At 43.8% G+C, this 16,959-nt stretch overlaps 1 protein-coding gene across 1 annotated transcript in view; it reads left to right on the top strand.

The window, feature by feature from the left end:
• Positions 1 to 16,959, top strand: part of MPND (MPN domain containing) — a 204,910-nt gene that overhangs the window by 172,568 nt on the left and 15,383 nt on the right. Inside the window, exons 6-11 of the mRNA XM_069964537.1 lie at positions 7,359 to 7,455; positions 7,533 to 7,605; positions 7,695 to 7,771; positions 13,438 to 13,606; positions 13,693 to 13,763; positions 13,848 to 13,937. Of these exons, the coding sequence (XP_069820638.1) occupies positions 7,359 to 7,455; positions 7,533 to 7,605; positions 7,695 to 7,771; positions 13,438 to 13,606; positions 13,693 to 13,763; positions 13,848 to 13,937 (577 nt within the window). The remainder of the gene's footprint in view (positions 1 to 7,358; positions 7,456 to 7,532; positions 7,606 to 7,694; positions 7,772 to 13,437; positions 13,607 to 13,692; positions 13,764 to 13,847; positions 13,938 to 16,959) is intronic.

The following is a 16,959-nucleotide window of genomic DNA, read 5'->3' as shown; positions in this document are numbered from 1 at the left end:
AAACGAATCCATCATATTGCAATTAAATATACTGTTAAAATAAATATATATATAAATAAATTTATATTTATATATATATTTATTTTTTGACAGTATATGCTAAAAAATTATTTACAGAATAACACACATTACAAAGTTATACAACTTTGTAATGTATGTTATGTCTGTGAATCGCCCCCTTCCCCGTGTCCCACCACCCCCGCCCGTGTACCCCCCTATTTTTATAACCAGCCGGTTTAAAACCAAGCGACAGCAGCCTGGTAACACCAGGGTGGGAAGAGCCATTGGTTTAGGCCCTCCCCAGCCTAAATCTTACCAGCCTGCTGCCGCCCCAGTCCAGGAGCACCAATTTTGACACTCCGGGACCACTGGCACCCGGCTCTTCCCAGTACCCCTGGTGGCATTGGGTACTGGGGTAATAATGGGTGGTTAGTGTTAGCCATTTTATACCGGCTAACACTAGGCCCCGACTTAGTAATGGATTCCGTCTATTAGACGGCTTCCACTACTAAGTCTATAAAGTAAAGAAATAAAGACAAGACACAAGTGAAATTTTTTTTTTATTCAAATAAAAACACCCCCACACCCCTCATTGACCATTTTATAAAAAAAAAAAACACCAAACAACCGCTGGTCATCGTCGTAGTCCATGGAATCTGACGTAATCCACAGGATACCGATATCTGAAAAACAAAAAGGGAGAAACACACAAAAAACACACAAACAGGAGCACAACACCCATCATTGAGCGGTGTTGTGCACCTTACAGTATGCAGCATCTTTACAGATCGCTGCTTACAGTCTGCCAGACTGATGTCAGACTGCACCCATCCCAGCAAGGAAGGGGTTAAGTGACCCCCCTTCCTTACTGGGATGGGTGCAGTGCTGGGGAGGGGGTGGGGAAAGCTTTATACTCACCATCCGATGTCCCGATGTGTCCTCTTCGCTGGTCCGCAGCACAATGAAGTCACTGTGCTGCGGACCCGCTCATTATATGTGCGCTGAGCCGATCAGCCAATCAGCTGAGCGCACATATAATTCAAAATGTTTCTTCTAATAATGCTATTGTGATAACATAATTAGAAGAAACATTTGATGTTTTAATTAAAGTCAAGTATTGATTAGTACAGAATGCGCTCTTTACCGGGAATATGAATTAACGGCTTAATGGAGCTTCCTGTACTAATTAATATTTAATTAATAAAACACATTTTTGTTATAATAAAATCAGTTTCGTTGTTCAATAATTTAATTTAAACGAATCCATCATTGTGCAATTAAATATACTGTCAAAAAATAAATATATATATAAATATACATTTATTTATATATATATATATATTTGTTTTAACAGTATATTTAATTGCACAATGATGGATTTGTTAGAATTAAATTATTGAACAACGAAAGGGACTTTATTACAAAGAAAATGTGTTTTATTAATTTAATATATTAACTATTAGAGGCATCGGCTTTATTGCTGGCTATTTTTTAAGTACTCTGTACGGACCGCCTGTCAATCCACGGCCATGAATTTGCACAGTTCCGGCCGCAAACAATGGTCTTCATTTTTTACGGGTCCGTTTACGATCGGGCCGTAGGCTCATACATACTGTGAACTGTGCAGCCGTATATCGTATACTTTCCAGCGTACGCATGAATGCGAAAAATACGGCCGATTATTTACATCCCGCAATACAGCCGCACAGATACATAGTGTGAACATACTCTGAAAGAGCAGTAATATTTTTATTTTTTCGCCAATGGAGTTATGTGAGGGCTTTTTTTTTTTTTTTTGCTGCATAAGCTGACGTATTTAGTGGTACACCTTTTGGGTACATGTGACGTTTTGGTAGGTTTTTTTCTATATTTTTTAGGGAGCGGGATTAAAAAAAAAATAATAATAATTTTGGTTAGTTTTTTATTTTTATTTTTTACGACGTTAATCGGGAGGAACAATAAATGTAACCGGTTAATAGACAGGGTCATTATGGATGTGGCGATACCAAATATATGTATCTTATTTATAGGGGATCATTTATAAAGGGGGATGGGGAATGTGTATATTTATTTATTTAATGAATTACTTTATTTATTTATGTATTTGTGTGTGTTTTAACTTTTATAGGTACATCTATAATACATTACAGCACATGATCTGTGCTGCAATGTATTATATAGTGAATGAGCTTTCAGTACACTGACAGCGCATTCAAATGATTAGGGGCCTGATCGTTATACCCTGATCGTTATACCCATAGCAGCCTAGGGGGGTGAAGAGGGGGGGGGTCAGAGGGAGCAGATCTCCCTCCGGATTCCCCATAGACGCTAGGGTCCCACGGACCGCGATGCCTATGGGGTTAAATATCCGGGGGTGGGGGGGCACGGCTCCCCTCCTGGCAGTGGAAGCAGCAGAGGGCGGTGTGAGATAGCCGCCTCCTGCTGCTCGATTGCCATGGAGTGCCATAGACTTTCATAGTAATCAGAATCACAGCAGATTTAACAGCGAAATTAACAGCATGGAATCTGCTGCCATATGGTATGTGTGAATGTACCCTAATTACAAATGGCATCTACAACTGTAAATATTGCTGGAGTTGTCAGTTTGACATTGGAAAAATGCTGACATTGTTCACCTTAAAGAGTCACTGTCGTATTTTTTTTTTTGCAGAAATCAATAGTCCAGGCGATTTTAAGAAACTTTGTAATTGGGTTTATTAGCCAAATCTGCCATTATCTGCATGTAAAAAGCCTTTTCCCAGGTCCCCCCCTCCTTCCTCTTTTTCATCCACTCTGAAAAATCTGAAAACTGTGACTTGTTGCAGGAGACGTACCCTGTCTGTTCTAGGGAGAGGGGAGGGGGGAGGAGGAAGGAGGGAGTTAGCCGGCAGCAGAAAGCAGATAACAGAGGATTACAGGCAAGGAGCTGGGTGACAGCTGTAATCTGAGCTCAGACAGGACACTGGTGATGGTCAGAACAGATAACGGGTGAGGGATTTGTAGATTAACTCTTTGTTGTCCTGTTTTGGTCTTTTCTTTAGCTCTCTCCATAGGAGAACAATGAAGACAGGGGGAGAGCTTCAAACTGCTTTTTCATGATAAAAATGCATTTTTCGGATAATAAACCCAATTACAAAGTTTCTTAAAATCGCCTGGACTATTGATTTTCGCAAAAAAAAATTTAACGACAGTGACACTTTAAATCTCACAAGAGGTGAACAAGCATACATATCACAGTTCAGTCTTATAAACTTCCGTGTGCAGGCACAACTGCCGACAGAGCCTTGGAGGGCTGACATGGAAACATGACATGGCAATCTGAGGCAGCCAGGAGTGGTTTTGGAACCCACCCCCGGACACACGGACACTGCGCTTGAAGTAAAAAGTGTGACCCATTTTCTCTAAAATCTTGGCAGCCCGCTTGATGCCACTTCTCCAGCCCGTTATACACCCGGACCAAGTAGGCTTCATGCCTATGAGGTAAGCACGGGATAACACCACCCGAGCCCTCAATCTTATTCACCATGCTCGTTCCTCAGGCCTGCCGTCCATGCTCTTATCCACGGACGCAGAGAAGGCCTTTGACCGAGTCAGCTGGCCCTTCCTCTTTGCCACCCTCCAATATATCGGCCTCGGTCCTCATATGTTGGCGTGGATAGGCTCGCTATACTCCCACCCCTCAGCCAAGGTCTCGGTCAATGGCCTTCTCTCCGCCCCATTCTCTATTTCCAACGGCACGCGGCAAGGTTGCCCCCTGTCCCCTCTCATCTTTGTCTTGACACTGGAACCTTTCCTTAGACATGTCAGGAACAATGTCAATGTCTCTGGGGTGAGTGTGGGGCAAGTGGAGCATAAGGTAGCGGCGTACGCAGACGATCTTCTTTTCTTTCTAACCCGTCCTTCTGTGTCCCTCTCTAACCTTCTTTCGGAACTCTCGCGGTACCAAACCCTTTCCAACTACAAGATAAACCTGCAAAAATCTGAGGCCCTTAATCTCTCTCTTCCTTCTCCCACAGTGGCCACCCTGGAGTCCGCCTTCCCCTTTTGTTGGTCGTGCTCTTCCCTAACTTACTTGGGGGTCCAGCTGACACCCTCTGCCTCTGATATCTTCACAACAAACTTCCCTCCCATGCTGAAACGTATTGAAATAGACTTGCTGAAGTGGCACAGGGGCACTTTCTCCTGGTTTGGGCGCTGCTCTATCTTTAAAATGAATATCTTGCCTCGCCTCCTGTACCTCTTTCAGGCCCTCCTGGTGGCGGTGCCCTTGTCCTACTTTAGGCAACTTTCCACAATCCTTACCAGGTTCATCTGGGCTCATAAGCAACCCCGCCTAGCGAAGGCGGTCCTGTATCGCCCAAAATCGAGAGGTGGTCTGGGGCTCCCCAACCTCTACCACTATTATGTTGCTGCTCACCTTTCGCGAGTGGTAGATTGGCATCGTCACACCCAGACGAAACTGTGGGTAGGCCTCGAAATGGCGTTTTCACCCCTCTCACTGCAGGCGGCCCCATGGCTACCGGATGCCTGTCGCCAACTCGCCCACCACCCCACTATTGCTCCGACCCTGAAGATATGCCAAAACATCTATCTTCTGGCTTCCTAGCGCCACACCCCTCTCCTTTATTTCCAGTCTTGGGCAACCCCTCCTTTTCGCCCGGCATGGAAGATCCACTGTTCCGCACCTGGTCCCGTGCAGGTAATTTCCGTGCAGCCTTCTTCCTTTCAGGCTTGAATTGGCTGTCTTTGTCTTCGCTCAATGACCTTGCGGACCCTTCACCTTTGGGATTCTGGCGGGCATTACAGCTACACCACTTCCTTCATTCCCTCCCCAACCCCTCCTGCTTCGCACGGTCACCTACCCAGTTTGAATCCCTCTGTCTGGGTTCCGGCCCTCTCCGCCACACTCTGTCTTTTCTATATGCCATGTTGGGTTTGCCTCCGGAACAGCCCCCGCCACCCTTTCTCAACGCTTGGGCAGAGGATCTCAACATTACGTTTTCTGCAGCGGAGGTGGAGCGTGTCTTCACGTGTACACACTCTACTTCCATTGCCTCTCGTCTCCAGGAGGCTGGATACAAATTACTCTCTCGTTGGTATCGAGTGCCAACCCGACTCTATCGGATCTTTCCAGAGGTCTCACCGCTTTGCTGGAGGAACTCCACACCTTCTCCACACCTTTTGGAGCTGCCCTAAGCTGGTCCCCTTTTGGAGGGAAGTATGGCGCATTTCCTCTACTTTCCCTGACTTTCAGCTTGCTTTCTCCCCATCACTGTTTCTCCTGCATCTGTCGGAGATCCCTCTGAAGTCTTACCGTCGCTCTGTACTCCGTCACCTGGTCAACGCCGCCCGTGCCTGTATCCCTGCGCTGTGGCGTCAACCTGAGCCCCCGAGTATCTCCATGTGGCTCGGTAAAGTGCAGGATATCAAGTGCATGGAGGACCTCACGGCGCAACTGCATGAAAGCAACTCTCGGTTTTTCTGGACGTGGTTTCACTGGGAGCAATTTACCGAATCGACCGAATTCCGGTCCCTCCTGACTCAGTGAGGAATGGTCCGCTCAACTCCCCTCTCCTCCCCATCTTCCCCTCACTTCCCTCCTGTAGCTTCTCTGTTTCCTTTTCTTTGCTCTTTCTTCTTCCCTTTTTTTTCCCTCTTTGGTAGTTGTTTGAGCGTTAGCTCACTCCCTAGTTGGTTTGCGTTATGCCTACCCACCCATCGGGAGCTGCGGATTGCCTTGGTACTTGTTACAATTTTATTTCTGACTTCTGTTGTACAATATGTCTATGCAATAAGGATATGTTTGTATGTCAGTGCACTTTGTGAGTGCGGCATGTTGCTGCATGTTTTGTTCTATAAATTGAAAAAAGGAATAAAATTGAGAATAAAAAAAAAAAAAGTGTGACCCAAGTGTAAGGTGTGGGTGCAGGTGCAATGACACAAAAATCGAGTAGGGTCCGATGGCTTAACTAGGTAACTTTCTTTACTGGAAGAACTACAGGAACTAGAGGTTGAGGTAGCTTGAAGAGTGATTGTGGGGACTGTCTTGGGGGGCCTTGTCCAAGTAGTAGTGTACTCTGCCTGGATTAGTTTTAGTAGAAGTGTAGAGAGGAGAAGAATACCCGTACTCTTGTTTAGTGCTATCTGACCGCCTTCTGCGAGTGTCAGGTTGAGCAGTACGAGCCCCAGGGCTTTACAACTGGGTGTAGCAGGTTTCCCGAGGCCTCCCAGAAGAGCCGTGCATAGTCAGTAGGATATGTCAGCTTCCAGCTATTTGTCCTACTGGGGGTCAGTACTTAGCTTTGGTTACTTCTCGTTCGGTCGTTAATTGTTAACTGCATTTCAACCAAACGATTATCGTTTAGATTCGAACGATTTAACGATAATCTGAACGACAGTCGTCCAGTGGAATAGGGCCCTAAGCCTTACAGTGATTGGTGGGATTGTGAAAGAGAGGAGAGAAAAGAATTGTAACAGGTTGGAAAGTGAGGGAAAGCACCTGCACCTTTGATTGGTCAAAACAATAAGATATGAAGGTAAACTGTTAACCCATTACCTTCAGCTGTGCTCGATAAAAAACATAAATACAAAGCAGAGAGTGAAACCTTGTGGGGAAAATACATACAACAACTCCTTCATCCCCTTTGTGTGATACCTGACAGAGGTTCTTTACCCAGGTGGCTTAGAAACTTAGTGGAAAACCCGTACCATGACACTACAATAATGCCTCTTTTTAAGGCTATGTTCACACATACTCAATCCACTGATGATTTCACGCTGTGGATTTGATATTGAAATTTGCAGCTAATTATTACATGGGAATGTACCCTAAAACCCTTTTAATCATCAGGTACCCACAGGTAACTCTCATGGGCTATACCATTGACTGTGCAACTATACAACCACAATGATCTTCCTGCCTGATATTTAAAGGTCCTAACTGCTCTTTTCTACTTCCTTTTGGCTATCTTGGAGGTATACTGTACATTCTGAGAAATGAGTGGGATGGGTGCATCTTCAAGCAAATTTTAGGAATAGTTAAAAACTGGAATAACTATAACCGTACATTTACTCTTGCTGAAATTTGTTGGATGCCATTTAAAAATATTGTGTTGTTTATCTCTCTTCCCTTGACTGTGGGTTAGGCTCTGATCACACTAGCATTCTATTGGGTTTCTTATGCCCCTAACAGGCAAAATGCAGTGCCTGCTGCATTATTTTTCCTTGTAGGTAAAAAACAAAAATGGAACCTGCAATCAGGGCCATGAATTACTTTAGTCCTGTGATGTTACAATTGCTCTTTTTCTCTTGAACCACGTGTAAATAACTACAGTCATCATCCTTCATTTTTGGTTTAGGGATCCACATACACTGGTTCAACTCACATCTTTTATGGCATTGAACAAGTTTCAGCCTTTTCATGTGTCCATTTCAAGTAATACTCTACTATTAATGGTAAGTTTGTGTTCACTCGGTGTCTTTTCAAATGCAATTCTGTTAATAAACTTCAAAAATTATACATCTTATATCAGGATTTTCACAGTCACTTGACTCGCAGTGAAGTAGTGGGATACCTTGGTGGGCGCTGGGACACCAACAGCCAATGTAAGTATTCCTTTGTTCTTAGTACTTTATATGATAGTGATGGATCACTTTAAGTATTGTGAGGGGAAAAAATGTAACTCTTTCTACAGTGTTGACTGTGCTGCGTGCCTTTCCATGTCGCTCTCGCCTGAGAGACACCGAGACCGCTGTGGCAGTGGAAGAAGAGGTGATGTTTGGGAAAATTTGCAGAAGTGGATAAAAAAGGAATAGGACATTTAAAGAAATAATTTCCTTATGTGAAGACTTCCACAAAGGCCATAACCTTTTGAACATAGAACTACAATCATCTTCATACCTTACCCCAGCTCTGCAGTTAAAGGCCTCTTGCCGCCCACATATGGGTATTGTAAATACTGGAACATGGTGGGACATGTAACTTTCTACAGTCTCTGGTTGCATCTGCAACTGTGGAGGTGCTCTACGGAAACTAAATGCATCCAGAACATAGACAGATACAGGCAGCAGAATCACAGCTATTTAAACATTTTAGTCACGTTCAGGTGTAGTTCTGGCTTGAACAGAAGGGAACACATGGGCAGTTAGGACAGAATTTACATGAGTAAACAATGTATGTCACTGCCACCTTACATTTATGTACATATATGCTGCCACATTCCAATTTTACTCAGAACATCATTAGCAAAGAGACATTGCAAAGCTGGCATATAGTTTAAAATAATTTAAAGTGTACCTGTCGGAACTTTCAAAATCTAAATCAACAGGAGATGTGATATAAAGCCTGTTTGTAACTTACATTCATTGTTTTTAGTTATCATGCTTTAACCCCATAAGGACCGGGCCTGAAATGGCCTTAAAGGCCGAGGCAAATTTTATGAATATGACCTGTGTCACTTTATTCATTGATAACTTGGGAATGCTTTTACCTATCCGGCTGATTCTGAGATTGTTTTCTCGTAACATATTGTACTTTACATTTCTGGTAAATTGGAGTTGACACATAAATCTTTATGAAAAAATCCCAAATAACGTGAAACATTGCATTTTTCCAACTTTGAAACTTTTCTGACAATGGCTATGCCACATAATTTATATATTAAATAGCATTAGCAACATGTCTACTTTATGTTGGCAGCATTTATTAAACTTCCTTTCATTTTTTTAGACAATAGAAAGCTTAAACTTGTTCAGGTTTAGACTATGTTCACACTACGTAAATCTACGGCCGTAGTTCTCACCGCAGAACTACAGCCGTAGATTTGCGGGGTGGAACATAGCATTATTTGCTATGGGATCCCGGCCGGAGCGTACACACATTGTATACACTCCGGCCGGTTCCCATGCGGCGCCGCAAACAACTGACAGGTCCATTATTTGCGGACGGAATTCAATTAATTCTGCCCGCAGAAGGACCTGGCAGTTCACACAGTGAAGCGAGCGGCTCCGGCCGCTTGCTTCACTCTGTGCTATGGGGCGCGCTGATGTGCCCGTATCAGAGCTCCACGGAGGAAAGATCATCCGGCCGGTACGGCCGGTCTCATACGCGGTGTGAACATGGCCTTAAAGTGTATTTGAGGGGACTGTATGTTAGAAAGCCCTACAAAGCACCCCATTTCAGAAACTGCACCCCCCAAACTCTGCAAAAGCACATCCAGAAAGATTTTTAACCCTTTAGGGGAGTCACGGAAATAAAAGCTAAGTGTGTAAGAAATTTGAAAATTCTGTGCAGAGATTTTATTGTAATCCAATATCTTTCATAATTGTAAACTTATTACCAGAGAAATGCACCCCAATACTTATTGCCCCGTTTCTACAGTTTATAGAAATACCCTATATGTGGCCCTAATACACAACCACAAGCCTCAGATACAAAGAAGCGCCTAGTGAATTTCAACGCCTCCGTTATATTTGGTCATTTTTGACTGTATCACTTTAGGTTGGCAGAGGCTCTGGGGTGCCAAAACATAGAAAACACCACTAAAGGGACACCATTTAGAAAACTACACCCCTCAAGGAATGTAACAAGGGGTGCAGAGAGCATTTGGACCCCACAGGTGCTTCACAGATTTTTAGAACAATGTGGCGTGAAAAAGGAAAAATTAAATTTTTTACACTAAAATGTTGTTCTAGCCTTCAATTTTTCATTTGTACAAGGGGATCAAAGAAGAAAAAAAAACACCAAACATGTAGCGTAGTTTCTCCCAAGTACGGAAATACCCCACATGTGGACATAAGGTGCCAAGCGGGCGCAGGACAAGCCTCCAAAGGGAAGAAGCGCCAATTGGCCTTTGGAAGCTGAATTTCACTGGAATGGATTTCAAGGGCCATGCCGCATTTACAAAGCTCTCGTGCTGCCAAAACACTGGAAACCCCCCACAAGTGACCCCATTCTGGAAACTACACCCCTCAAGGAATCTAACAAGGGGTGCAGGGAGCAAATTGACCTCACTGGTGACGGGCACAAAAGTGGAACAATGTGACGCAAAAGGGAAAATTTTTAGTCATCAAGGGGTCCATATCCTCCCTGCACCCCTTGTTAGATTCCTCGAGGGATGTTGTTTCCAGAATGGGGTTACTTGTGGGGGGGGTTTCACTGTCTTGGCAGCACGAGGGCTCTGTAAATGCGATATGGTATTCATCATCCATTCTGGCCAAATCCAGCCTCCAAAATCCAAATGGCGCTCCTTCCCTTCGGAGGCTTGCCCTGCACCAACATGGCGCTTTATGTCCACATGTGGGGTATTTACGGACTCAAGGGAAATTGCTCTACACATTTTGTGTGTTTTTTTTTCTCTTTTAACCCCTTGTGAAAATGAAAAATTCAAGGCTAGACCAACATTATAGTATAAAAAATTTTCACGCCACATTGCTCCACATTTGTTCCCGTCACCAGTGGGGTCCATATGCTCACTACACCCCTTGTTACATTCCTTGTGGCGTAAAGTTTCCACTTGAAGAGGGTTTAAACTATCTTGGCAACACAGGAGCCTTTTTTAAATGTAACATGGCCCTCGAAATCCATTCCAGCCAAATTGCACTCCTACCCTTTGGAAGCTTACCCTGCATCCGCATGGCACTTTATGTCAACATGTGGGGTATTTTCGTACTCAGGGGAAAGTGCTCTACACGTTTAGTTTTTTTTTTTCTTTTAACCTCTTGTGAAAATGAAAAAAATCAATCAATCAAAGATCAATGAGTTGGTGTAAAAATTAAACAATTTTTACACTAAATGTTGGTCTAGCCTTGATATTTTCTATTTCCACAGGGGGTTAAAAAAGAAAATGAATGCAAAACGTGTAGGGTAATTTCCCCTGAGTATGAAAATACCCCACATGTGGACATAATGTGCCATATGGGCACAAGGCAAGCCACCAAAGGGACAGAGCACCAATGGAATGGAGGCTGGAATGGAGGATTGAGGCCATGTCGCAACTACAAATCCCCTGTGCTGACAGGACAGTAAAACCCCCCACAAGTCACCCCATTCGGAAACTACACCCCTCAAGGATTCTAACAAGGGGTGCAGTGAGCATATTGACCCCACTGGTGACTGGCACATATGTAGCACATGTGGTGTGAAAATAAAAAATAAAATTTTTTTTCATGTTTTTAATTTTAATTTTTTAATTTTCATGTCACAAATGTGCCCGTCACCAGGGGGCTATACCCCCGCTGCACTCCTTGTTAGATTCCTTATGGGGTGTAGTTTCCAGAATGGGGTCACTTGTGGGGTTTTTTTATTGTTCTGGCAGCACAGAGGCTTTGTAATTGCATTATGGCAAGCTTCTAATGGGAATAGGGGCCATACCTATTAAGCTGGGGAAAAGGGACAATTTTTAATTTATTTGGGGTATTAAGCCAATTATTAGTTTATAAGGTTGAAAAGGACAGGAGTCCATCAAATTCAACCTGTGTTGATCCAGAGGAAGGCAAAAAGAAACCCTCGTGAGGCAGACGACAGTAGCCTCATCACAGGGAAAAAATTCCTTCCCGACTCCATAATGGCAATCAGAACAATCCTTCGGTCAACGTGATCCCTGAAATAGGAATAAGGGAAAGAATTTAGAAAATTTTGAACTCCAGTGACGCGTGGTACGCCTTGAAGCAATCCTTTATGCAGAGGCCAGGTGATCAAGACAGGTGTCACACTGGAAAATGGTGTCCTTCCTGATCCCCGTTATGGCACACTCTGCACTTCATCTGGGTTCTCCTGTTTTCCAGTGTGCGGGACGTCACCTGGAAAATGTTGCCCTGGTACGATACGGGGTCCTTCATATCCAGAAGCGCTGGGTCTGCTCCATGGCTGCTAAATATTAGGGCTCTAATTACTGCTTCTGATATTTTCGGATCGTGCCGCAAGCTACAGTAGCTCGGGCAGCGAGGGACCGGGAGAGGGGGATGCTGGTATAAAAGTTATCCCAGTAGAGGTGGTAACTTTTATCCAGCAGTGGGAAGATCAGTCCCCGAACGATCTTCCCACTAACTCCGAAGATTGGGGGGGGGGGGGGGCATCTGGGGTCTGGATTCGGGTTTCCCTTCCTTCATACACTTCCTTCAACACATTCATTCTTTGGACGGACGACGGAATCCGCCCGTGCATAGAATGGAGTCTATGACACAGGCGGAGTCGCCCGCGTCCGCATCAATCTGCCAGTGGGTGTCAGCTGCGGAATGCCTGAAGGGTTATCCTTCGCCATTCCGCAGTGTGCACAAACCCTAAATCTGTAAGTGTACCCTGAGGTACTCTCACAGAATTTGTACGCTACCCCCAGACACGTCACTGGTTTATGATGATGAGGATGAATGGAGTAAAAAAGGATCCCCCATTCATCCTCACTGTTTTGGTGTTGGAGGCAATAATAGTGTATGCCTGCTCCACCGAAAACACCCTGGGAGCCATTTTTATATGGGGATTGGTATATCGGGTATGTAAGTGTCAGCAGACAGTGGCGGTAGGATATAGGGGGAAAAAAAGGGGGGGAAAACCCATACGCATAAAAAGAAAAAAAAAATTGAAAAAAACCCCAATCTTTTTACCCCAAAGCAACTGATCAGTGTATAATAAACACAGATCAGCCGCTAGGGGGCAGTAGAGCGAAGCTGCCGAAGATTGCCAAAGTTAGACGATGGGGGAGCCCGAAAAGCCGAAGTTAGACAACGGTAGCTGAAGTTAGACGACGGGGAGAAGAGGACGCTGCGGGACCGCCGATCTTCGCTCCGGACACGGGGATCAGGTGAGTATAGTGCACCTACACTATACACACCTCTTCTGCACCCCTCAGCTACCTAGGTAGCTGAGAGGTGCAGAACCAGGTAACACTTTTTTTTTAACAATTAAATCGCCGTGATGGGCTGGCCTGTACTGGCCGGCGCATGAAGGCGATCATGGGGGTGGCATCGGCGCCATCTTTCCCCAGAACACTTATGGCGATTGGTGCTGTTGAGCAGAGATGGCCTGCTATACATTATAGCAGGCCATCTTCCTCGATTGCTGTGTGTGCACACAGCGATCGGGGAAACCGCAGGCGTAAATGTAGGCCTGTATGCGTTAAGGCACCGGCTTCAGGGCTTATCTGAAATCCAGGTCCAGTCTCCTGAAGGCAGCTTTTTAGTCTTGTGCAGGTGAAGAAATAAAAAATAAACACAGAAAATGCTGTGTTTTCCATCATAAATAATAAAAAAAAAAATGAATCTAAATTGCAAACTTGCTTTATTTGATATTCCCTGCTGATTTAGATTTTGAAAGTTATAACGACAGCGACACTTTAAGGATATCTGTAAAAGTCTTGCGTAATTTGCATGTACAAATTTCAGTTTCCTACATCACCTTCATTCATTCATTTTCTTTTCATGTTACCTTTTTTTCCAAACCAGATCTATCACAGTTTCTTCCTACGGGGTCTGTCTTTAGTTGGCTGGTATCATAGTCATCCCTTTAGTCCTGCACTGCCATCACTGCAGGACATTGAGTCTCAGATGGATTATCAGCTAAAACTGCAGGGCTCAGAGAACAGTTTCCAGCCATGTTTGGGCTTGATATGTGGTGAGAAAGTTCTCCCTTTACCTCACCAAACCATACAATTTAAAGATCTGTGCTCCCTTAATAGTAGTTTCCTTTTTTCCAATTAGCGCCATACTTCCGTGGGAACCATGGAGCCAAGTCAACAATATGTCCATTCTGGGTGATGCCTCCAGCAGAGGTTAGTTAGACACCTAATAGTTCATGTTTACTGTTTTGGAAGTTACTTGTAGTCATTCTTTTAACATTTTAAAATCTCTTCCAGCACCGTCCAAATGATTATGGAATTCCTATGGAGGTTGAGGTTACATACATACAGGACAGCTTTCTAACCAATGACATCTTGCATGACATGGTAAAAACTCTGGGTCTCTATTTTTTACATACTTGGGCATTAAAATGTTTAATTAAAGAGGATTATCCAGGATTGGAGACATAGCTTATTTCTTTCAGAAACAGCACCACACCTGTCCTCGGGTTTTGTATAGTATTTTCTAATCCTTAATAAATTCTTTAATGCATTTGTGAGATATGAATGTTATTTTGTGGGAGACAAAAAGGACACTAGTGCCCTTTAAGGGGAACATTATTTGAATGAAGTCTTCATGTTAACCATACACTCACAAAAAATTATTCACCAACCAAATGAAACAATATGTATAAATGTAATAATGATATATGAAAGTTATTACAATATTAGTGCCAAAAGGGTATGCTTATTGGGGAAAACCGAATAATTGAAAGGAGGCTCTAGTACCCTGTTGTACCCCTTGTACCCTTCTCTAGCCTGGATACAAGATGAGATGCTGTTTGACATGCAAGTCTATACAGGTTCTGTATGGAATCATGACGCACATTTGCCTAAAGATGTTGCAGCTGGGCCTGTAGATCCTGCACACTCATACTCTTTCGAAGCTCGTTCACCAAACAATGTTAGATTGGTGATAAATTTGGTGACTGAGAAGGCCACGACCTGTTTCAATCTGGCACTTATGTTCCTGGGAAAGCCTTTTTTGTGTGGGTGAGCATTATCCTGCTGTAAAATGACAGCTGGAAGCCCTGCCATGATAAGCAACACATGTGGCCAAAGGATGTCCCTCGTTCCCTCATCCCTCCCTATTTGATAGCTCCCCAGATCATTATACTAGTGGATGAAGTTGTGTGATGCTCCATAACCAAAACAGGACTGAAGCACTGAAGTATCTGGCGGGAGAGGGAGAATCTCCACTAATAAGAGCCCCAGAGTATATAGCTGGGGAAGAGCCCCTACTGTTTTCTGTCTTGTCCCTAACAGACAGTGAACAGCAGTTTGCAGGAAAAGCCTTAATTTACACGTCCGTAGTGTGACCCGTAATTGCGGACCTGCAACTACAGACTGTACTACAGTGCATCCGTAGTGCTCTGGAATTCACTGACCTTTACATAGACAGTTAGTAATCTGTTCCACAAGTGTGAGCTGCGGGCCCGTAATAGGACCTGTCTTTTTTTTTTTTTTTTGCAGCATGGATCAAGGCCATCATGTGAATGGGGCCATTGAAATGTATGGGTCCTTTGTGCTGTCTGCAATTGAGGACAGAACTATGGATATTAATAATAAATTAGGCCCAAATTTATCAAACTGTGTAAAACAGAAACTGGTGTAAACTGCTCACAGCAACCAATTTACAGCTCAGCTTTCATTTTACAAGAGCTGAAAAAAGAACTGATTTGGTGCCATGGGTAGTTTACACCAGTTTCTGTTTTACACAGCTTGATAACTTTATGACAGTTAACCAAAGAAGGAAAGCTTGAAAGGGAACCCATTAGGGATGGTCCGAACCTGCCGAGGTTCGGGTTCGTATGAACCCGAACGCTCGGCATGAGATTCCCGCTGTCAGCGGGAGGACCGCCTCGAAAAGTGGGATACAGCCTATGGCTATGGCTGTATCCCAGCTTTCCAGGCTGTCCTCCCGCTGTATCCACCCTCTCCGGGCAGACAGCAGGAATCATTACTGACTCGGTTCGGACCATCCCTAGTACCCATCATCAAAAAATAACTTTTGACATATCAGAAGTTATTGATCACAGTAGGTCTCGCTGCGGAGACCCGCTGTGATCAGGAGATATAGCTGAGGAGAGAGCGCAGCAGACTTTGAGTACCTGGCAGCTAATAGCAGCTGGTCCTTACCCTCAATAAAGAGAGCTCAGCTTCATGCGTCATAATATAATAGCAAAGGCATGTATACAGTTGCGGTATGATGCACTAAAGTCCACAAACCTGTGCCATAACTGTACAGTATATGTCAGGAAGGGGTTAAAATAAAAAAATGTGAACATAAACGTTATTGCTCTTAGAAGCTGAGGAGTTACATATGTGCCAAAAAAGGCATACAGTATTTTAGGATTTAGCCAGGTTTCAAACACGTGGCTGCTTTCTTTCAGAAACAGCACCACTCTTGTCCCCAGTTTGGTTTGGTTTTTCAGCTAATGGAACTGAATTGAAGTACAACACATACAGGGGTTATGCTGTTTTTGTATGAAAGCAGCTGTGAATATACTAATCCTGGATAACTCCAGTAATGCTGTATGTTGGGCGGCATAGAGGACACCTGTAATCAAGACCCCATTCTCAAGATCACTGGGAGGGCCCAGCATTTTTATGCTCCACGTTCACTCACCATCCACTGTTAAGAGAGTCACTATCGTGATTTTTTTATTTTTTTTTGCAGAAATCAATAGTACAGGTGATTTTAAGAAACTTTGTAATTGGGTTTATTAGCCGAAAAATTAATTTTTATCATGAAAAAGCAGTTTGAAGCTCTCCCCCTTGTCTTCATTGTTCTCCTATGGAGAGAGAAAAATGAGACACCAAAACAGGACAACACAGAGTTAATTAAAAGCTACAACTTGGGCTCTCTCCTCTGACAGTCACCACTGACCTCTCTGACCTCTAAATAGCACTCTGAATAGCTCCCCTGCTGAGTAATCATTTGTTCTCTGTTTTCTGCTACTGACATTTCTCCTCCGTCTCTTTTCCCCCCTCCCCTCTTCATAGAACAGACAGGATGCGTCTAATTGAGATTTCCTGATTCTGAGCAGTGGATGACAGAAAGGAGTGGAGGGGGGGAACCTGGGAAAAGGCTTTTTAAATGCCGATAATGGCATATTTGCCTAATAAACCCATTTACAAAGTTTCTTAAAATCGCCTGGACTATTGATTTCTGCAAAAAAAAATTCACGACAGTGACTCTAAGTATTAATTGTAAGACAACCCCTTTTGAAAGGGGTATTCAGGCCAAAGGAAGTGGCCACATATCAATTGGGAAAAGGTTATATTCCATCGCTTATCTTTGAGGTTTGATGACTGGGACCAGAAAGCACCTAACAACGGCAGGAAC

Source organism: Dendropsophus ebraccatus, chromosome 3 (genome assembly GCF_027789765.1).
Source record: "Dendropsophus ebraccatus isolate aDenEbr1 chromosome 3, aDenEbr1.pat, whole genome shotgun sequence".
Lineage (NCBI taxonomy): Eukaryota > Metazoa > Chordata > Amphibia > Anura > Hylidae > Dendropsophus > Dendropsophus ebraccatus.
This window is presented reverse-complemented; position numbering and strand designations above follow the sequence as displayed.